Consider the following 22,638-nt stretch of genomic DNA (forward strand, 5'->3'; position numbering starts at 1 on the left):
CTCTCCAAAAAAACTGTTTACATAATGTCTACAGCTTGAGAGATGAAACATGAAGGGTTTTTTCGTGATTAAGTTTACATTTTATTTATTATTTCCATTATAAGTAACACTTGTACAAATAATGTGAAACATATCCTTTGATAAATAATAGCATTTTTCTGGCAATGGAAGATCACATGACTTTGCCAAGATGTCAACCGATTTGGCCTTCGGTACGTCTCGATGATTTTTGTATCAGTTTTGAAGATTAGTGACACCGTTTTCAAACGTGTAATCAAAGCGACACAAATCTGTTGGTAATGTGTATTATGTGTGTTTGTTGCAGGGTCCGTCCCGCCTTTCTATCGCGAGGTATATGACATCGTTTGCCCGAATCAAGAACAAGTGGACAGGGACCTCTTCGTCCAAATACTTGTTCGGTCCAGTTTGCCCAAGCCCGTCATCATGCAAGTGAGTGTTTTGGATGAAAAGTTTAATTCGTTAGATTTTTGTTGCTGTGCTTTTGCTTTACTGTTCATTTGCATTTGCTCATTACTTCCTGCGACGCAGAACATTCTAAAAACATGGGGAGAGTGTTTTGCTTGTGGGCGTTTCCGTTCATTCTTCTTCAACAAGGCATGCCCAAAAAGCGAAAGTTGTGTCCCTTGAGTCTTCCTTGTCAGGTGGACAATGTAGCAAGGGCTCAAGTTACAGATGCGTATCACTTGCGAAAACATTGCTTGCACTTGCGAAACACCCCCACTGCTTTTGCCCTGTTTGGATTCTGCATCAGTTAACTCAATAACTCAATAACCTGAGGGAGTCAGATTCAAAGCCAAGCTGCCCCCCCCTCCCCCTCCCCCTCCCCAGAAGCATGCATAGATCTATGTGGAAGTGCATCTTCAAACTGAAGCAGTTAATAAACAGTTTAGTCTTGTTTCAGTAAATATAATGTATACTTTAATTTAGTTTAAAAGAAATGTCACTGGCAACAATCTGAAGATATGTGATATCTGAATTAGCTGTGTTGATTAACCCATGTATACACAGATAAGCCAGTTACAAGTAGGCGACATTAGTTTTGAATGTGTTGGTGGACAGAATCATGTCATTTTTTAAAGCAAAAGAGATTGCGCAAAATCTAGTTTCTGCCACCTCATGCTAGAAACACTCGATCATGCCTTGGGGTGACGCATTTCAAGGTTATCAGTTCAACTTCAAGCTTCCTTATGTCAATGTCAAGTTTGTGTACACTTATGAATTGCATTAAATTCGGGGAAAATTATGCAATCTATATTATATATCTATCTACATATGTATAAAATTAATCTTCTCTTTTTCATTTTCCATCTTCAGTTTCTAAAAGGATACAGGTCAGTATAGAGACATAGTGCTTGCTGCTGTGCAAGCCGAGAACATTTTCCCTCTTTATCTTTGCTACGCTGTTCGCAAAACCCCTCCGCACGGAGGTGTTTTCAGACACATCGTACACCCCCCCCCGGGTTAGGGGGAAGAATTTACCTGATGCTCCCCAGCATGTCGTAAGAGGCGACAAACGGATTCTGTTTCTCTTTTTACATTTCGTCAAGTTTTGACTAAATGTTTTAACATAGAGGGGGAATCGAGACGAGGGTCGTGGTGTATGTGTGTGTGTGTGTCTGTCTGTCTGTGCGTGTGTGTGTGTAGAGCGATTCAGACTAAACTACTGGACCGATCTTTATAAAATTTTACATGAGAGTTTCTGGGAATGATATCCCCGGACGTTTTTTTCCTTTTTTCGATAAATGTCTGATGACGTCATATCCGGCTTTTTGTAAAAGTTGAGGCGGCACTGTCACACCCTCATTTTTCAATCAAATTGATTGAAATTTTGGCCAAGCAATCTTCGACGAAGGCCGGACTTCGGTATTGTATTTCAGCTTGGTGGCTTAAAAATTAATTAATGACTTTGGTCATTAAAAATCTGAAAATTGTAAAAAAAAAAAATGTTTTTTATAAAACGATCCAAATTTACATTCATCTTATTCTTCATCATTTCCTGATTCCAAAAACATATAAATATGTTATATTTGGATTAAAAACAAGCTCTGAACATTAAAAATATAAAAATTATGATCAAAATTAAATTTTCGAAATCAATTTAAAAACACTTTCATCTTATTCCTTGTCGGTTCCTGATTCCAAAAACATATAGATATGATATGTTTGGATTAAAAACACGCTCAGAAAGTTAAAACGAAGAGAGGTACAGTAAAGCGTGCTATGAAGCACAGCGCAACCGCTACTGCGCCAAACAGGCTCGTCACTTTCACTGCCTTTTGCACTAGCGGCGGACTACATTCAGTTTCATTCTGTGAGTTCCACAGCTTGACTAAATGTAGTAATTTCGCCTTACGCGACTTGTTACCCTTGTTAAGTGTTTCTTGTATAGAATATAGTCAATTTTTGTAAAGATTTAAAGTCAAGCAGTATGTAAGAATTTATGTTAAGTCCTTTGTACTGGAAACTTGCATTCTCCCAGTAAGGTAATACATTGTACTACGTTGCAAGCCCCTGGAGCAAATTTTTGATTAGTGCTTTTGTGAACAAGAAACAATTGACAAGTGGCTCTATCCCATCTCCCCCCTTTCACCGTCGCGATATAACCTTCGTGGTTGAAAACAACGTTAAACACCAAATAAAGAAAGAAAGACACATCGTACGTAGGGTGCAGGTGTATGCATTTCTTCTGTTTTCTGCTTTCAGAAAAATGTCAATTTAAATTTTGTTTACATTTGTGTTTCTGTCATGACAGATATGGGATGCGGTGGACACCACTGCCGGTTTTATGACCAGAAATGGGCTGTACAAAGCTCTGGCACTCACTGCTTTAGCACAACAAGGAAAGTCCATAAATGAAAAGCTTCTGGAGACTTTTTCTGGGCAAGGTAAAACACTTGAACAGGCTTTCACCTTTTTATCCTGGTGTTCCTTCTCTTTTAGTTTTACATGATATACTTAGTAATAATTCAGAGATATGATATGCAAAACAATGTTTGTTTTGTGCTTTTAATGTAAAAGAGTATATTTGGTACAAAGGTAAGCAAATTGTCTGGAAAACTGTGAAATGTTCCTGACTGGAGACTGCATCAAATACGCTGAAAACTAAACTAACTGAAGCCTCCACTCTATCTTGCAGAACTGCCAAGGCCAAATTTAGGAGATCTGTCAGACATGAAAGCAGCAAGTGTGCGTCTTCGTCGTGAGCGAACTCCGAACGTCCTGGGCTACAGTTTCTCTGACCTGTGTGAGCTTGACAACATCAAAGTGGAACTGGTGCCAGAAAAGAAAGGCTTGATTCTGAAGCATGTGGAGTATGAAATCACCAGTCAGCGATTTAAGTCCACAGTATTGAGACGCTACAATGACTTTGCTGCGCTACAGGAGATGGTCATGATGCGGTTCCCTTATCGTATTCTACCAAGACTACCTCCCAAAAAGATGCTTGGAGGTGAGTTTGCTTGAGGAATTTTGTCACTCCTTAACAGTGTCTTTACTCTATCTTTGTGTGGTTACATATAGATACATATATGCATGTGTTTAGAGGAATTATGTGTGTGTGTGTGGGTGTCTATATGACCATGTGTCGCTGTGTGTGTGCGTGTGTGTGTGTGTGTGTGTGTTGTGTAGTAGACACATCTAGTGATCTACAGCTTTATCCACATGTATTCCAATAATGACTTTGCATAACACACCAGAGCCATCCATGTTCAATCAATGCATGTTCTACGACAGTTTTTGTTAGAAGATGGACTGTTGTTACATTTTCAGATACAATGGAACCCTCCTATCATGAAGAGTTATTGTTATTGTTACACTTCCTTCGCACGTAAATTTTGTAGATCTCTTTTCAGCCAATCGTGAGTTCATTGAGCAGCGTAAGAAGGCTCTGAAACGCTACATCAACATCATGGCCAGGCACCCACAGATCAGTGATGACAAGCTCCTCAAGTTTTTCCTTACATTTTCGGGAAATGTGAGCAATCTATGAGTGTGGATGGGTGGGTGGGTGGGTGGGTGCGTACGTGTGTGTAACTGGCAGTCTTGTTTCTGTCTGTTCATATCTATTATTTGTCTGTTTCTGTCTGTGTTGGTGTGTTTGTGTCTTCATGTAGGTGTCTTTTGTCTATCAGTCTGTATCAGTGTATGTCTTAAAGGAACATTAAATTACATATCTTACCCAACTCACATATATCAGTTAACCCTAGTTCAGTGCTGGCAACGCTGTACGCGTCCCCTTGGTAACAAGGGAGACAACTCTAAAAAAGAGTGACCAATACCTATACTGGTATCAAGGCCAGACCAATACTGAGTCTGTCTTCCGTATGCGTGCGCATATGCCGCCATTTGTATTCATTCCTACCTCAGCGCTCAGTCAAGTTGGTCGCTATTTTGTACGCTCTGGCTGTTGTGCTGGCAACGCTGTACGCGTCCCCTTGGTAACAAGGGAGACAACTCTAAAAAAGAGTGACCAATACCTATACTGGTATCAAGGCCAGACCAATACTGAGTCTGTCTTCCGTATGCGTGCGCACATGCCGCCATTTGTATTCATTCCTACCTCAGCGCTCAGTCAAGTTGGTCGCTATTTTGTACGCTCTGGCTGTTGTGCTGGCAACGCTGTACGCGTCCCCTTGGTAACAAGGGAGACAACTCTAAAAAAGAGTGACCAATACCTATACTGGTATCAAGGCCAGACCAATACTGAGTCTGTCTTCCGTATGCGTGCGCACATGCCGCCATTTGTATTCATTCCTACCTCAGCGCTCAGTCAAGTTGGTCGCTATTTTGTACGCTCTGGCTGTTGTACAGCCGTTGTCACTGAGTCTTTTGACTTTGTTACTTTCCTCTTGGTTTTCTACTCTTCGTTTTGACTTCGCTACTATGTTGAGGGGAGATCTTTCCTTGTCTTTTCATGATTTTGGCGGCATTTTGGCCACAATTTGGACTTTTTCTTCAGTCTTTTTGTCATGGCTGATAGTGCCAGGAAGAGGCATACCCCTAAACAGGTGGCTGCTGAGGCCTCTCCGTCCAAGAAAACGCCTAGGAAATCTAAACAAACCGGCCAGGCTGTTGTTTCTGTTTTAGAACCGACCTCCAAGAAATGTATTGATGTCTTGGTCGATTTACCGGCTACCTCCATTTTACCTGTTAGGTCCTCGGACAAGGTCGTTCATGAAGATAAGTCTGTTAGAGGGACTTCCTCTTCTGTGGGTTCTGGTTTGGCTTCTGCGGACGTAGCTGCTTTGCTACTTTTGCTTAGTTCGCAGGTTTCATCTTTGGCTGCAGAGATTTCTTCCACGAGAGCGGATCTTCGGGCCCTTCCTTCCGGCGTGACTGATGTCTCTTCTCTAGCCAAGGTTCGCCCATCCGCCACGGTCACGCACGTGGATGTTCATGCTTCACAGGATGCTGATGACCGTCACTTCCCTTCGTTGAGTGGTCCGTCTTCCGGCGTTCCAGATTGCACGGATGTGCATGAAGGGTGTACTGATGATGGTGCTTCCGCTATGGGAGAATACACTGAATTCAGGTTGCCGCACAAGCTGTCAAACGCTGTTGCGTTGGCAGCGGAAACGGCTTTCAAGTATTTCGAGGAAGGGGTGGTTGAGTCTAAGGCTCAGTTTGTTTCACCACCTTCTGCTCTTGGTGATTTCCGGAGTTCCAAGGAGACTAAATGTCCTTTCCGGTTCCGGGAATCACCATCTGTGGCCTTCGAGATGTCGAAAGTTCTGACGAGATTTTCGCCCTCAGTCGAGTACTCAGAGCTCTACTGTGCCTTTGTTGTCACAACACAGTGAGGCACCTGAGTCGGCTAAGCCATGGCTTGCTCAAGCTGATCAACAAGCTCCTTCTTGTTCGGCTGGCTTTCGGAATTTCAAACTGGGTACTCAGCCTATCAATCTGATTGAGGCGTTTGCTCTACCCAGGTCAGCTCTTCTGGTTACACCGGAACTAGCCACTCTGAGGGAGGATGAGTATAGTAGGGACAGGCCTGTCCCCTATACTGAAGCCTCCCTTTTGGCATTGGAGGAAACTGGAAGGTCTTTGTTGGAGTTGGCTTCCGTGTCGGAGTCTCTCCAGAGATCTTTGTCAAGGTCTATTGCAACTTCGCTTGATCCTTTTGAATTTCGGTATGATGCCTCCTCGGAGGATGTGACCACCCTTTTGGCTACTTTAGCCAGGGTTTCGCAGGAACAGATGAATCTTTCGGCCAAACGGTATACTCACGCAGTACATTCTCGCAGATCAGCTTTTCTAGCTGGGTCTAGGATCAGGGACAAAGGCACGATTGATAATCTGAAGGTCTCACCTTTCACGGAGGGCTCTCTTTTGGGTCGTACATCTCTCGATGCTCTGCAAAAAGAGACTCAAGATGCAAGAGACTTGGCCATTGCTCGTATTGCGCATCAGGGTTTCCAGAAAGCGCAGAGCAAACCTCAGGTTCAGAGCAAGGCACAGCCTGCTTCCTCTGGTGGAGGCAAGGCACAGAACCAGAACACTTCTTCTCGAGGTAGGGGGCGAGGTGCTCCTAATCAGAAGAGGGGCTCTTCTTTTGGTGGTTCTAGGGGGTCGGGGCGTAAGCCCCACCCCCAATGATGCCTTCCCGAACCGCTGATCCCGGTAGCCCCCACCTTCGTGGTTGCGGGCGACCCCTCCAGGGCTCTCGCTTCCTGGTCACGCATGGTGGCCAGCGAGTGGATCTTAGGGATAGTGCGTTCAGGATTCCGTCTTCTCTGGGCAGAGGGAAAGGCCCCTCTGACCAGGATACCTCCGCCTTTCAAGTTCCCAAGAGACCCGGAGGCCAAGTCAGCTGTGCAGGGAGAGGTGACTTCCCTCCTTTTGAATGAAGCGATCGAGGAGATTCACGATCAGGGGTCTCTGGGGTTCTATGGCAGACTTTTTGTTGTCCCCAAAGCTTCAGGGGCATGGAGACCGGTTCTCGATCTGTCAACTCTGAACAAATATCTTCGAGTTGTGAAATTCACAATGGAGACTCCTGCCTCTGTGAGAGAGGCTCTCCGGCCAGGAGACTGGGCCACTTCCGTCGACTTGACGGACGCCTATTTCCATGTGCTCATGCATTCGGCGGACAGGAAATGGCTGCGCTTCCGCTGGGGAGAGAAAATTTTTCAGTTTCAAGCTCTTCCTTTCGGTCTCTCTCTCTCCCCTTGGATATTCACCATGGTCATTCGTCAGCTCTGTGCCCTGGTGAGACAGGAGGGGGTGCGTTTGAGGGCATATCTGGACGACTGGCTGATTTTACATCAGGACCAGGATCTGTGCAGAACGCACACACAGAGGGTTCTCAGTCAGGCAGGGCAACTCGGCTTCACAGCGAATCTGCTGAAGTCGGAGTTGCAACCGTCCCAACATTTTACTTATCTGGGGATGGAGTTCAACACCTTGAATTGGTCAGTCCGTCCTTCTCAGAGAAGGGTGGACAAGTTGCAGGCTTTGATTCGCTCTCTTTACGGAAAGAATCTATCCACGGCTCGGGAGTTGTCCTCGCTGCTGGGTCAGATGGAATCTATGGCTCCGCTGGTTCCTCTTGGCAGAGTTCACAAAAGGCCGTTTCAGGCAGCTCTGCAAGCAGAATGGAACCAAACGACTCAAGATTGGAATGTCCAGGTCGAGTTGGGGAGTTGGTTCAGCCACACCACGTGTGTGTGGCTCCTTCCCTGGGTTTCGCAGGGAGTTCCCATTGCTCCCCCTCCCCCGGAGAACGATCTGTTCACGGACGCCTCCCGGACAGGTTGGGGAGCACATCTGGCAGAGCAGACGGCGTCAGGTGTTTGGGACACCAATCAAGTCTCTTGGCACATAAATGCCCTGGTGTTAGAGGCTGTTGCCCTTGGTCTTCAGGCGTTTCTGCCTCTTCTGACAGACAGCCATGTCAGGTTACATACAGACAACATGACTGTAGCGGCCTACATAAATCGCCAGAGTGGGACTCGGTCTCAGAGTCTGTCAGACAGCGCTTGTCGCATACTGATATGGTGCAACTCTCATCACATTCTTCTGTCAGCAACATATCTGAAGGGCAGTCTCAATGTGTTGGCAGATGCCCTGAGCAGGGGGGACAAAGTCCTACATTCAGAGTGGACACTGTCCCACCAGGCTCTACATCGTCTCTGGGCTCAGGTGCACAAGCCGTTCATCGACTTGTTCGCGACAAGGTTTTCCACCAGACTACCTCTCTTTGTGTCTCCGTTCCCGGACCCTCAAGCATGGGAGGGTAAACGCACTCGAGATGGATTGGTCAGGTCTGGTGGCCTATGCCTTTCCTCCCTTTCGCCTTCTAGGCAGAGTTGTGAGAAAGGCAGACATAGAGAGGCCAGCGCTGGTTCTGGTGGCTCCTCTTTGGCCCAGCCAGCACTGGTATCCCGATCTACTCCGTCTTGCAGTTCGTCCTCCAATTCCACTCGGTGTAAGAAAGGGCGATCTGTTACAGCCTCGGTCAGGCATACCGCATGAAAGTCCACAAACTCTACAGCTTCACGGGTGGATTCTGTCAGAGTCTCTCTGCTCCGTGCAGGGGCCTCGGCTTCAACTCTGAATTTGGTGCAACATGCTCACAGGGATTCAACCAACTCAGTGTATTCTTCACACTGGGCGGCTTGGTCGAAATGGTGTTTGGAGAACGGCGTTGATCCTCTCTCTCCTAGGTCTATGCAGGTGGCCAACCACTTGTCCTGGCTAGCAGATCAAGGAGGTTCTCCCTCTTCTCTGCGAGTTAGGAGATCTTCGATCTCTTCTACTCTTAAGCATTTAGGTCACAAGATTAACCTGGATGGGGTTATCGCTAGTGTCATCAAGGGGGCTTCTCTTGACACAGCTCGTTCCAAGGCACAGCTCCCTGCTTGGGACCTGTTTTTGGTTTTGCGGTTTCTTGCTTCTGATGAGTTTGAGCCTCTCCATGCAGCCAGTTTGGCTAATGTGACGCGAAAGACTCTTTTCCTGGTTTTACTTGCTACCTCTAGGCGGGGTAGCGAAGTTCATGCGTTATCGGGACTTTCGAGGGATATTTCATTAGAAAAAGATGGCTCTATTTCTCTTAAATTTAGACCTGACTTTCTTGCTAAGAACCAGAAGCCTGGTCAAACATCCCCTCTTATTCGCATTCCCCCCTTGAGCAATGTTCTTGTTCCTGGAGACCCTGATGTTTTTAACTGCCCCGTTCGAGCTCTCAGCAGCTACCTGTCTCGGACTTTGCCTATTCGCTCTGAAACACAGAAACTGCTTTTTATCTCCCTCAACACGGTTCGGGGGAAAGACATTTCGAAAGTCACTTTGGCCAAGAGGGTTTCCAGAACGATTAGGCAGGCCTACATCAGGCGATAATCAAGCGATCTTGCCTCTTACTGCGGCCAGAGCGCATGAGGCTAGAGCCTGGGCTTCGTCGTTAGCGGTTCTCCGTTCTGGGCGCCTCTCAGAGGTCCTTGAGTCGGCTTACTGGCGCTCTGAAGAGAAGTTCTATCTGAGAGATTTTGCTGGAACTCGACAGGATGGCAGTTCTGCGTTGCCAGCTTTGGTAGCGGCAGGACAGGTCCTTCATTCTTGATATGGTGAGTGCCCTCCACCTATAGTAGCAATCTGCTATATGTGAGTTGGGTAAGATATGTAATTTAATCAAAAATTTTAGTAATAAATTTTCATATGATTAATACACTTACCCAACTCACATCGATTATTCCCTCCCGCCTCCCCGCTTTGGGGGTATATATTTCTAAAAAAGAAGTGAGTTGGGCTTCGGTTAGAATGAATACAAATGGCGGCATATGCGCACGCATACGGAAGACAGACTCGGTATTGGTCTGGCCTTGATACCAGTATAGGTATTGGTCACTCTTTTTTAGAGTTGTCTCCCTTGTTACCAAGGGGACGCGTACAGCGTTACCAGCACTGAACTAGAGTTAATTGCTGTATGTGAGTTGGGTAAGTACATTAATCAAATGAAAATTTATTACTAAAATTTTCCCTTTTTCACAATGTAGTCGTCAGTTAGTAATTTGAATGCGACTCGCTGTGAGCTTATCTGCAATAGCACGTTATTAAGTACCTCTGACTATGCACGAAACAAACGGCTGTGGTTCACAAGAACTCTAGCGATGGCTTTTGACTGTTCAGAGGAACTGGCGATAGGTATAAACCGTCGTCTGCTACGAGAAACACAACCTTGTGTGACCCTGCTTCCGGGCTTTTCTTTTTTCAAACTTTCAAAACTTCAAATTGTACTGATCTTGTCTTGATGAAAAAAGAATTCTTTTATGATTTAAGAATGTTTGTGTAACAAGCTGTCTATTTATTATTTAGATTTTAAAAGTTAGGTCTAGCGCCAAATTGCTCGCTCTTTACGGAGGGCACCTAGGATGTTCCTGTTTGGTGAGCATTCAAATGGAAGGGTGTTTGTACTGTGTGTAAAAGCCTGACAGTATCTGTGATGGTTTACGGGAGGCTTACTGCGCCTTTAATGTGTCGCTGACTCTTGGTTCAAGAGAAATTGAAGGATTGTTGTTGTTTTTTGGGGAAAAGTTTAGGTAAAAGAAAAGCCTGACATGGTAGTGATAGCATCAGAAAACCGCTGTGCCTTTTGATGGCTGTTGCCAAAATATGTAAAAATTTACATTCACAGTATCTACTTTCCATAAATGTTTTGCATATATATTTGTAATTGTTTTGCAGGACACGCAGCACAAAATCAAAGAACAGTTTCGAGGCATTCCAGATGAGTTTATGACCAGCAATATGGCAAGCAAAGCAAAAGTAAGTATATATATATATTTGCTCACACACAGGTGCACATGATAGATTCACACAGACCCAATATTTGCTCTCTCTCTCTCTCTCTCTCTCTCTCTCTCTCTCTCTCTCTCTCTCTCTCTCTCTCTCTCTCTCTCTCTCTCTCTCTTTTGTTGTTGTTGATCACTGTAATGGCAGTGTTAATAACAATACAGAAATGCGAATAGATTAATTTAACCCATTGTGTCACTTTACAAGTTCTCAAAACCTGCAAGATCATGCATAACTGGTTTCTTTAATTTGTTTTCAAGATGTTAGTCATTCAAATATTTGAACTCCTTCAAGATTACTACAGCAGTCCCTGCAATGTACGGCCCCCGGCGTGAGCGGACACCTGACATGTACGGACACATTTGCTCGGCACGGAGTGTTTTCCTTCTATATTTTCCCCCCCTTAAACGGACACCTGCAAAACGTGGACGCGGACACTCATTTTTGGTCCCAATAGCAGGTCATACCTCCAATGTACGGACAGACCATCGTCAAATTTTCACCACAACAAAATCGATAACAGAGCAGTCCGGCTCTTGGTACGAAGATCACAGCCGCAATGGCGTGATGACAGTCACTGATAACTTGAGTGCACGTGTACCCATCAGGAGGTGGGGTAGTTTTGGTCAGGAGTGAAGAGTACATGCGAAGATGCCAACATGAAACTGCACTGAGCTCTTTATTCTTGTCTGTTGGACGTAAACAACAGAAACCACAGTCGATGAAGGTCCTGAGCGAAAGTGAGTGAAAAACCGGCCACAGTTCTCAGCATCGTGTGTCTGTGTGTAACCTCTTTCATTGACAAGATACTCTTGTTTCCCCTCAGCCTTGACCAGTGAGTCGGTTGCCTAATCTATGAACCCTTCAGTTGTCTTGCTTTGTCAAAAGTTACACACAGTCAACTGGTTTTGCTCTGAGTGAACAGTGCAGCTGGCCTCAATTAGCTGACACCTCTCTGGCCACAGCCCCCACCAGTACATGGCTGGAGTGAGTGAGAGAGAGGAAGTGGGGGTGGGGGGGGGGTGGAGGGTTAGCTGGCTAAACTATGTGGGGTGTCCGGTGTCACTGCATGTCAGCAGGAAGAGCATTGTAGAGAAATAGAGAGGTGTACTCTTCCACAAAATGTCCAAGCATCAGTTGTCACGGCTTGGGGTAGGCATTAGTGAGGGAGAGTGGGAGCTGTGTCTTTCTTCTTCTTTTCGATCGCCGATCACACTTGGAGTCCAGATCTTGAGATATAATTAGTGGTCCTCTGCAGCGCAGCCACTGGCCCGTACAGCTTGTTGTGCAGGGACTCCGGCAATGGCCAGATTTCCTCTCTCAGCACCTGGTGGTTCCTACAGTCTCGTAGGATGTGGGCAATGGGAGCTGTGTTATGTACAGTGTATTTCCGACTGAAGAGTGAAAAGTCACTGCCATGCCACATGATCGGCATGCAGTCAATAAAGCCAGACAAGAAAAATAATAAATTACATGATTATGGCATGCAGAGCTATTTATTCAAACTGGTTTTCAAGCTTATTCTTGCAAAGCATCTGCACACGCTCCTCTGTGCTGTGTTTGTGTGGCTGCTTTCGTATGTCAGCGCATGGTGAGTGTGTTCACTGCCTTGAGGATTTATTTTATCTCTTCTTTTCAACACTTTTCAAACAAATCCTTTTTACAAAACGTTTAAAGAACTATTAGGAGTTTATTGTTATTGTTTAGTAGCCACAAGAAGTGATTAGCATAGACTCAATCCTGTTGTTTGTGTGTCTCTGTGCGAGTCGAGTGTATGGCCCGGGGGAGGGGGTGGTGTGGTCACCCCTCCCGTGACCGGACACCTGCAATGTACGGACAGTTTTGCTAGGGCCCAAGGGTGTCCGTTCATGAGAGGGACTGCTGTACCAACCACATGTACTAATACTACTACATTTTCTGTTATTAGGACCTAGTCCCCATGGACACACAGACGCAGCTGGGCAACAGCAGGGAACACATACGCATGCTGACAGAGACTGTGTCCAGAATGAAAGACATCGCTGAACGCATGGTGATCCGTTCCACAGGGTTTGCCACAGATATGTTGATGTTTGGCCGACAGCTTAGGTCAGTACATGTATTGTATTCTGGTGTCGATAGTGTGTATTATGGGTGTCTGCTGTTTTGGAGTGATATTTTGTTGAAAACTTGTTTTGGGAACAGCTCATAGGGTCAATGCACCATGCTAGTAGTGATGCAGATAGATTGGGAATATTGAATTGTGTGTGTGTGTGTGTGTAAACAAATTGAGCATGTAACTGCTTTCTAAAGGCTTACTGTTGCAAGGTAAATCGTTAATTGCAGTAAGAATCACCCAAACAAGCAAGAAAGCAACAAACAAACAAAAATGTACAAAGAAGACAAACCAATGGTGATTTTGCACATCTGTTGAAGGGTCAAGACATTAAAAAGATTGCTGGATAAAACAGTTGCTTTATTCATATTTTGTTAAAGAAGTAATCAGAGGGCCAGTTCCTTCTGATTGGGGAGTGGTGCTAAAACCTTGTATTTCTACTCTTCTGATCGTTAGTTCATAATACTAGTGCTGTGCTTGCTATCTTTATCATGTCTCATTTAATGCCCCATGTTTGGTCTGTTGCAGTGCCATGAGTAGTGACAATACCCCTTTGACGGCGTGGGCCACAGGTACTAACGACACCTGGCCACAGCTTCAGAAGGGTTTCAAACATCTCTCTGTGGAGTATGCCACCCTCTCCGACAGATCAACACAAGCGGTAAACCACCCTTAGAATTTTTTGTAGTTTTTGATAGTTTGATATGAAAATAACAAGCATAGTTAACCACTTGACTGCCTTAGGACGGGTATACCCGTCATGCGCTTGTGCAGCCGCAGCGCCTTAGGACGGGTAAACCCGTCTTCTCCGTTCCGGGATTTTCCAGAAATGCTACGTCACTGCTGACACACAAATAGCAGCCAATGGCTTGGTAGGATACCTCATTCTCATGAATAAACATAAATGGTGACGCGGTTTTGCGTCTGAAGGCTATTTTCGGCCTTGGCGACAGGGTAGGGGAGAGAAATCTCGACTCGTCAAAATGGCTAACGGTGACAGTCGACCGGGCCCTAGTAGGGAAAAACAAAGCCGGACTGACGCTACAGGCGGTGCAAATGATTATGGATACTGACAGGGGAAGGGGGAGATCTTTCGGACGATTCGTTGGAAACAGGTAGATGATAGTGATTATAATCCTTTCTTGGAGCAAGCAAAACAGCCACCTGTGTTTGATCCACAGGCACCGGAAGATGCGCCGGACTGATTTTTCAAAAGTTCATATTTAACCATCATTATAAGCCAAACTAATTATTATTTCCATGATTAGACACTAAAAACAGATTCTTGGTTCAATTTCCCTTAAAAATAACATAAGTTTTACTTACCTACCTACTGCCAGTTTGGAGCTAGAATTTTTTGTGAATTATTACACCCCGAACTCCAATATTCCCTGGCAGTCAGGAATGCACATACGCAAGTTTTGATTGGCAGCGAAAGGGTTAATTTATGGAATGTTTCATGATCTGATAAACAAAGGGAAGTAAGCACTCGAAATGCATTCAACCTGTGTGATAGGGTAAGTGAGAGTTAAGCGGAACCAGTCTCCTGGCACCTAACAAGCATTGACATGAACAAGCGACTTTCATCCTCAAAACAAAACAAAAATCTTCTGGAAATTGGAATGTTTGATCATTAAAAAACCAAAAACACTTTTCTTGAACTTAGATCCAGGTGTCTTTGAAGCCGGACAGACAAAAGATAATGAGAAAATGAGCAGAAAATGAGGAGTCAGCTCAGTTAAGAATTGCTGTCTGTTTGTTTTGGATTTCTTTACAAAGTTTTAGTTTGTTTAAATGCAGCTCTAAAAAGCATGGCGTAGATTACCACCATTAACAACTCTATGGTGCTGTCTAAGGGCTGTATGTGCTTGCTAAAACTGAAGCCACATGAATTTCAGTGCAGAATCTCTCCGAGCATGTGATGTATTCTGCAAGCATTGACAGATACAGTGTTTTGTTGAGATATGATTGTCACCTGGTGAAATTCTTGATGAATGATAAGCTTCAGACTTTCTGGAGGGAACAGTTCCCTTTCATGCATTGTTATGGGAAGTATTTTGAGAATATTTTCTGAAAGTAACTGTGGTCCATTATTTTTGTGGTGTTTATCTTTTCAGGCAATAGACCTTGAGGATGGAGTGGTGGAGAAGTTGTCTTTGTTCCTCGACATTCTTGTTGCCTATAGGGTGAGGAAGCTGTTTTACCTTGTAATGTTTGAATGTGGCTCTGCACAGTACTGTTATATTATAGATGACTGCTGTTTTCTTGAAGTTTAGGCAATTCACTGTTCTCTGAAATGCTTTTTTTGAAGTTCAGCAGGGAAACAGTTCTCTGAAATGTGTTCTGGTTTTATGCTGATTGTGCTTTAACTGCATGACTTTTAATTTAACTACAAATGCTTGTGTGGTTTGATGCAAACAAAGGGTGGTGTTTTTACATTGTAGATTGACTAGGTTGACATTTAACAAGTAAAAAGTGTTTGTTCTCCTCTTTTGGATAATTCCTTGCTGTCCTAAGTATGTTAGGTTGTTTTTTTAATAAAAAATAAATAAATGTCTCACCTCTTTTGCAAAGATTACTTTATGTATGTTTTGAAGGACCTGTGTGAGCGACATGAGAAAGGATTGCTAAATGAACACCAGCGTGCCATACAGAAAATGGGGCAGTACAAGAAGAAGAAGATGTCTGCCACCGTACAGACAGGGGCCGGAGAAGTAAGCTGAACTTTCTTTCTGCATCATTTCCTTGTGATAATTATGTGGAGATTACGGGTGGTTAACATCCAAGTTCTACAATAATTAATACTTTTGTTGTGATAATGACTTGCTGTTAACATCTACAAACTTATAGGTGTGTGTTGCTGTACCTCAAAGCTGAATTTTTTTCAGAAAACAGATTAGTTTTGAGGCTGGTAGCTTGAAGAAAATAAAGGTTTTGAACATTTTTCAGGCAGTTTCTTACCCTACATGCATTCATGTGTGATGTGGACTGGTAGATTTTGTAGACAATTTTTTTCTACAAATCCACAGTTATGGGGCATAACTTTTGAACCAGTCCTAAGCTGGCAGGTTTTATTCTTGGTATAGGGAATGAAACAATTAAGGGAGGAAAAAAACACAGAAAGGTTTGCAAGAAGAAACTGTTTTACTTGCTTTGTAGTGAGGGACATTGGCTGGCATGAAATTAATTTAGTTTTTTCCATGTGCTCAACGAATAAAATATTGTAATGTAAGGTCAATGTCAGTGGATGTTGTTGTGGTATGTAACTCGAATTGCATGTGGTTATTACAAAACTGCTACAAAAATAAAAGTTGCTTTTGATTTGATTACAGGGTGCAGTCGAACAGCTGGAACAGAGAATATTAGAGGTAAAAAGATTACCTACATTTATCTTAGCCTTGATCTGTCTTTGCTTGTCTTCTTGCATTGTAATAGCTGGTTGGCCTTGTGACTTCAGGTCAATGCCCCATACTATTTCAGCTGAGACCAGCTTACTGCCCTAGTTTACAGACACTGACCTTCTGACCCCAGGTCAATGAGAGTGCTGCCTTTAAATTCTGAGAGGAAACTTTGCCAGGGTCATAGTGGAAGAAACATGATGTTTATTACTAGAGAGGGAGTGTTACATTTCTCTTTATAGCAATGTGTGTACATGTGTACTCTTCTTTAGCCATACACAAGGCAATACTGGTCAATAGGGTGCAGGGGTTAAAGTTGAGGAAAAAAGTTGCGCCTTATATATAGTCCCGAAGGTACAGTAAGCTGAAAGCATGTTTACCTAGCTGAATTCTTGTCTGATCATTGCAGCAAGAAGGTCAGATCGCCAACATGGAGAATCGCAACTACTACTCCCTGCACTGCCTTCAAATGGAGACGCAGCTAGTCTACGCACACCTCGACATCTTCTACGATGTCTTGAGTCGCATGGCAGAGGTTGAGGCCCATGCAAATTCACAGGTAAAGGAGATGTTTTTTTTTTAGTTGAATTGTTCTGTTGAAAGCTAGGAAATAGTACCTGCAATCAACATTCAGATGTTGGTAAAGCTCAGAGCCTTGTAGCATCCATCCAATTAAAATTTGATGACTCTCCATATACATTCCTCATAACACTTTGCCTGCCGCACACAATTAAGCCGTCTCCTATACAGTTCCCATGACATGGAAAGTAAATCCGTCAATCTCCAACTTTATAAAATTGTAGCAAAGTCACTACAGAAAGCTTTCCGAAACTTAAACCTCACAGGAAGCAGGTAGAAACGGAAACATATATATGCGTCATATTGCATTGTAGGTAATATAAAAGAATGTATCGATTGGAGATTGGATTTCCCTTCTTTGAGTCATGTGACGTCAGAGGCCGACAAAACTTTATAATTTGGCTTTTCAGGTTGACCGAAACTTCAAAGGAACTAAAAAAAAACCCGTCATGTGTTTGATTGCATGTGTGTGTGCTGTTCAATGTCAAAACATCAACAAAGTGAGTACATGACGTGTGTTTTGTAGTTCCTTTGAAGTTTCGGTCAACCTGAAACGCCCAAATATGAAGCTTAATATTATTATTATTATTATTATTATTATTGTGATCATTTTTATGCGCCTAATCTAGATATAGCCCTAGGCGCTTACATATTAATTTCTGCCGTTTGAAATGGAATTTTTTACAGACAGACAGACAAACAGACATTTTTTACACACAATATATAACGCATTCACATCGGCCAGTAAAGCTCAGTAGCCTATTAGGCGAGCATTATGTGTTTGATTGCATACATGTGGATTGCATGCATGTGTGTGTGTGCTCGTTCAATCGTCAAAACAACAACAAAGTCATAAGTACCTGAAAGGAATTCGATCGATACATAAATGTTATTTGCGTGTTTGACCAAAATATGACATTTTACACAGATCTCGACATTGTTCACCTCGACCGCTAGCGCGGTCTCGGAGAACAATGACTGTCTCGATCTGTGTAAAATGTCATATTTTGGTCAAACACGCAAATAACGTATATTATGAAAGCAAAAGTGAAAGAAGGTAGCATTGTGTACAGCAGGCGTTTATCTTGTGTTAAGGGAAGTGCATGTGCATTCTCCAGCAGGCCATATTGTGTGCTCTGGGAGGCATTTGGTTAAATAGTAAAGATTTAGTCATGAAAACCCTATCAGTACATGTAACAGAAGCTAGGAGGAGGAGGATCCAAAGGAGGATCACAGGTAGGTGTAGTAGAGTTGTTGAAAAAAATCATATTTGAGCTTCGCAAAAAGTAGAAGTGTTATTTTGCATGTCGGCATTTGGTTTGGAATCTGTTTGCATGTCTGTGAGGAATATAGCATATATGTTTATAAATCTATGAAAAAGGAAGCTGTTGATGCTGAAATCATTGTGCTGTCCTCTACATATGAAAAAACAAACAAACATTTCAATGGATGAAGTATTAGTCCAGCTATGTTTCAACTGGAAAATTTCAGTAAAAAAACAAAACAAATTGTACTGAACAACAAGCTGCTTGTACAGGGATGCTCACTTACAATGCACAATGTGTTGTTGCAGCTGTCCAAGACATGGAGTGAAGTGAAGCCAATAGTGGACACATTGGTGTCACAAGATGGCGCCCCTTCTTCACCAACCCGAACCTCACCCATTGGCTCGCCCACCAACAACAACCACATGGGCATATCCATCTGACTGATTCTTTTGTTTTCTGGTATATTTTCTTCTTCTCTCTCTGATTTTTCTGTCTTTTCGACAGCTCTTTTCTGTCACTAATGTGTGTGTATGTGTATGCTGATGACTATGTAAGTGTGTGTGTGTGTGTGTGTGTGTGTGTATGTGTGTGTGTGTGTGTGTGTGTGTGTGTGTGTGTGTGTGTGCGCGCGCGCATGTAAGAGAGAGAGAGAGAGCATACTGCCATAAAGTGTGTGTTTCAACTGTGTGAAGACGTGCAAGTCTGTTGTTTATCTGTGTGTCTTTTCTTCTTTCCTTCGCTTTGCTGCTTTATTTATTTTCCTTCTCCTTGCCTCTAAAATACTACTTAATTGTGTTTTCATGTTCATGTAGCTTTAAAAATGTCTCCCACCTTCTTCTTGCAGTTTTTCAGAATTTGGTTGCTTTTTTTCCCTGCTATTGGAACATCGAAAAAAATGTTATATAACATGCTGTCATGACTCTGTGTGTGTGTGGGGGGTGTGTGTGTGTGTGTGTGTGTGTTGGTTGTCAGATGATTCTTACAAGGAATGCAGAAAAGTAATTTTTTGTGAAATTTGTTTCTTTTTTCCATGAATGATTCCAAAGGTCTCTTTTTCTGTGTAAAAGAAAAGAAAAGAGAAGAAGAATTTTTGACTGCTCTTTTGAAGCATCTGAATTTTACAGGGTTGAATGATGCATTAATCTGAACTAAATCTGAGCTTGATTCTTTAAAGCCAGTGATGTCTATATAAAAAAAAATAATCAGATAATTTCTTTGCCAAGTAATTCTAGTCACCAGTATTTTTCTGAGCTCATGAATTGTTTGCAATATTGTTGACGTCCGTCAGTTTGCCTCATATCTGTGAGTGAAACCAAAGTGCATACATTTTCTTTCACATATTCTTAAAACAACAGAATGTTTGGCACTACATGAAGTTCCTTGTGTGCAGACAAAGGGATGTAAGCGCTCTAACTTAGACAACAACAGTAAGTTAGAGTTATGCAGAACTAATCTCCTGGCACCCGATAGAATAAAAAACATCGACATGAACAAACGACTTTCATCCTCAAAAAAGGATGATTATTTCAAGCTCATGTGTTCCTCATTCTTCATGGCAGTCTAACACAGAGAAAAACACAAACCCCAACGTTTATCCTTGATCGAACATATAGTCAATAGATGAAGACTGTGGTTTTGTGAATAAACGCACAATACAAAAATTGTTACAGGGTTGCCTCAGTAGGTGCCGTAGAGCGCTTACATCCCTTTTTTTTACTTAGATCTTGTCTTTAGACCTGTCTCACTTGGTTATGTGTTAAGACAGTTAAATGTTTGATAGCACACGGACTGAGTTTATTTAGAAGGATCTACGCACCATTTTGCTTGACATTTTTAATAGGAGTTCAAAGGTGCATAACTTTGTTTTGCAAAAAAATCTCCACATTGATTATCTGTTGTTTTGGTACACTGTATTTGTGCTGTAAGTAGATTATGATGAAAAGTGTTAAAATCAGAGAATCAACAGTTGTCTCAAAGACCTTTTTAGGTTGAAAGGCAAAACAGCACTTGTTCATATTTTCTCTTTTATTTCTTACTAGAATGAATACCCGCTTCGCCGGGTCCGAACTATGGACCCGCCAAGCTTAGGTCCCTCCCAGATTCGTGGAATGGGAACAGCACGAAAATGATTCAGTGGCCATAATGCCATTCCTGACCATGTCGAGTCCCATCCTTGTCGACGAATGTAACCGTGTTAATCACCTTTGGAGGCGAACTCCACTCAAACAGGACTGAGCAAGTTATGGCTTCTCAAAGGAAGGCCAGTACATAAAATTACACAAAAGCCGCCAGACCACATCACAAACAGAACTGAAGAATGCACAGGTGTTGATTACATAGAGACACACACACTTACACACACACACACACAAACACAGAGAAGCCGTATCTATAGAGAGATAGATGACAGTGTATTTTTCGCGTGGCTATAAATTGATTCGACCTTTGCACTTTTACAGTGAGGATAATTTACGGGTCCAATTTACGTTCTGTACACTGCGTTGACCTTCTAAAAATAGGTAACAGTAACAGAACGCCGGGAATATCCGAAGACGCTCCACTCACTATGAGTGCACCATACGAAGGAAGGGAGGTAAACGCTGAAAACCTGGAGAATGTGAGAAGATAAGGAAGAGTTACTTATAATGGTGAAATAAACACAAAAACAAAAATCGATTCAGCGCTGCGCGCTGAGAGCACGTGTTGAAATATCTCATCGATGATATTGTGTCCGGGGTGTAGCTGAATACGGTGTTCAAATTTGAAAAAGATCCACCGAGAACTTTGGCTTTGGTGTGTCGGTATGGGGGCCCGGGTAGCTGAGGTGGAACCAAAATAGCTGAGGTGGAACCAAAATCGGTTCCGCGCTGCGCGCTGAGAGCACGTGTTGAAATATCTCATCGATGAGGTTGTGTCCGGGGTCTCTCTGAATAAGCCCACCAAATTTGAAGCAGATCCATCGAGAACTTTGGCCGTGCATGGCGATTACACAAATACACAAACACACAGACACACAGACACACAGACACACAGACACAAGTCGTGTATATATATATAGATTATTGTCCTGCTTTTGTGTGAGGAAGCAAGAAAAAATGTTTGGATTCACCTGTGCAGGCCTTTCATCTTGTGATGAGATTCATATAAAAGAGACTGATTCGTAAGTTTCAAGAAGTTTTGTGTGTGTTTTTTAAGGCATTTTTGTCTTGTTTTTTGTTTTTTATTATTTGAAAGTGTGTAATCTTCCTTTGGTTCTTTACTTCTTAGCAGAACTTCAGCCTTTTAAGGAAATATATCAAAGTTGATAATTTTTGGGAGGTTCTAGCATGGGTGAAAGCGATTTTTCCCAAAAAATGTGATTTGGGGGTTCTTGCAATAATGGGTAGATAAAACATTGTATAGTATTGTGGTGGAAGAAATTTCACCAAATCATTAAACCGTTAAAATGACAGTTTAACCGCCAAAAAACACTCTGCTCCTTGTTTCTTGGTCCCTAATCGTCGGATTTACACCAAAATTGGACCATTGTCCCTAACTGATCTCCAATACAAACTTTTCAAGAAGAAAAAGTTAATTATTGGCAGTTAAAAACCCGTTATAAACCGTTATTTTCTAATTTTTCACCGATCTTTATGAAATGTTGTTGGTTGTCCCTAACTGAATTTCAACAAGAATAAAAAGTTGATTTTTGGCAGTTAAAAAACCGTTAAATCCCGTTTTTTCACCAATCTTTATGAAATTTTGTGAGTAGGTCCGTTGTCCATAACTGAGTTTCAATACGTACTTTTCAGAAGAAAACCAAGCTTTTGTCAGTTATAAACCGTTATTTTCTAATTTTTCACCGATCTTTATGAAATGTTGTGAATTTCAACAAGAATAAAAAGTATCTAAACTTTGAAGCCTTTTTTTCTCAGAATGATGTTTTCGGCACTTGCTTCGCCGTTTCCTTGATAACTCAAAATGTTCTCAACCGACTGGAACAAAACGTAGCATGGCTTTTTAGTATTCATAGGACTACACTTTGTGGAAGGCGTTTGTGGGTCGGGATAAAATGAAAGAAAATATAGCTTGTCAGTTAAAACCGTTATATGTAAATATGATGAAATCAACGTTTTAATTAAAATAACGTAATTTTGATTCCACAAAATGTAGTCCAATTACATGTTATTGTATGTTTTGAATTTCTTTAAAAAATGTGCGCTCCTTGAAGAATTATCAAGGAAACGCCAAAATCACTATTTTCGGTTTCTAGATAATGTATGTTTTTCCGTTGAATTGTTTCTCAACGGCAGTTGTCGTGACATATTAACTAACACAATATATGGGTCAGCAATGCATTTGACTTTATTTGAGCCGAAAGACAGTTCAAATTCCCATTCTAAATAGGAACACAACTGAAGCGATTTTGGTGATATTTTATACTAGAACCTCCCCTTAAATGGCGAGGTATGTTAAATGGCGAGGTAAAAAACGGTCATACTTGTAA

At 42.6% G+C, this 22,638-nt stretch overlaps 1 protein-coding gene across 2 annotated transcripts; it reads left to right on the forward strand.

Moving 5' to 3' along the window:
* Nucleotides 1-165: 165 nt before the first annotated feature.
* Nucleotides 166-19,063, forward strand: LOC138958852 (sorting nexin-8-like). Of its 2 annotated transcripts, none has more exons than XM_070330154.1 (13): nucleotides 166-212; nucleotides 326-450; nucleotides 2,774-2,906; nucleotides 3,158-3,469; nucleotides 3,861-3,994; nucleotides 10,705-10,785; nucleotides 12,740-12,900; nucleotides 13,436-13,568; nucleotides 15,025-15,093; nucleotides 15,505-15,621; nucleotides 16,240-16,275; nucleotides 16,715-16,864; nucleotides 18,458-19,063. In XM_070330154.1, exons 1-13 carry the CDS (start codon nucleotides 191-193, stop codon nucleotides 18,590-18,592), a joined length of 1,608 nt encoding a protein of 535 aa, XP_070186255.1. In that variant the 5' UTR covers nucleotides 166-190; the 3' UTR covers nucleotides 18,593-19,063. The 2 variants fall into 2 exon arrangements, with proteins under 2 accessions (XP_070186255.1, XP_070186256.1); XM_070330155.1 differs by having other exon boundaries at nucleotides 3,873-3,994.
* The last annotated feature ends 3,575 nt before the right edge of the window (nucleotides 19,064-22,638 follow it).

This window comes from Littorina saxatilis, linkage group LG2 (genome assembly GCF_037325665.1).
Source record: "Littorina saxatilis isolate snail1 linkage group LG2, US_GU_Lsax_2.0, whole genome shotgun sequence".
In the NCBI taxonomy this organism is placed as follows: domain Eukaryota; kingdom Metazoa; phylum Mollusca; class Gastropoda; order Littorinimorpha; family Littorinidae; genus Littorina; species Littorina saxatilis.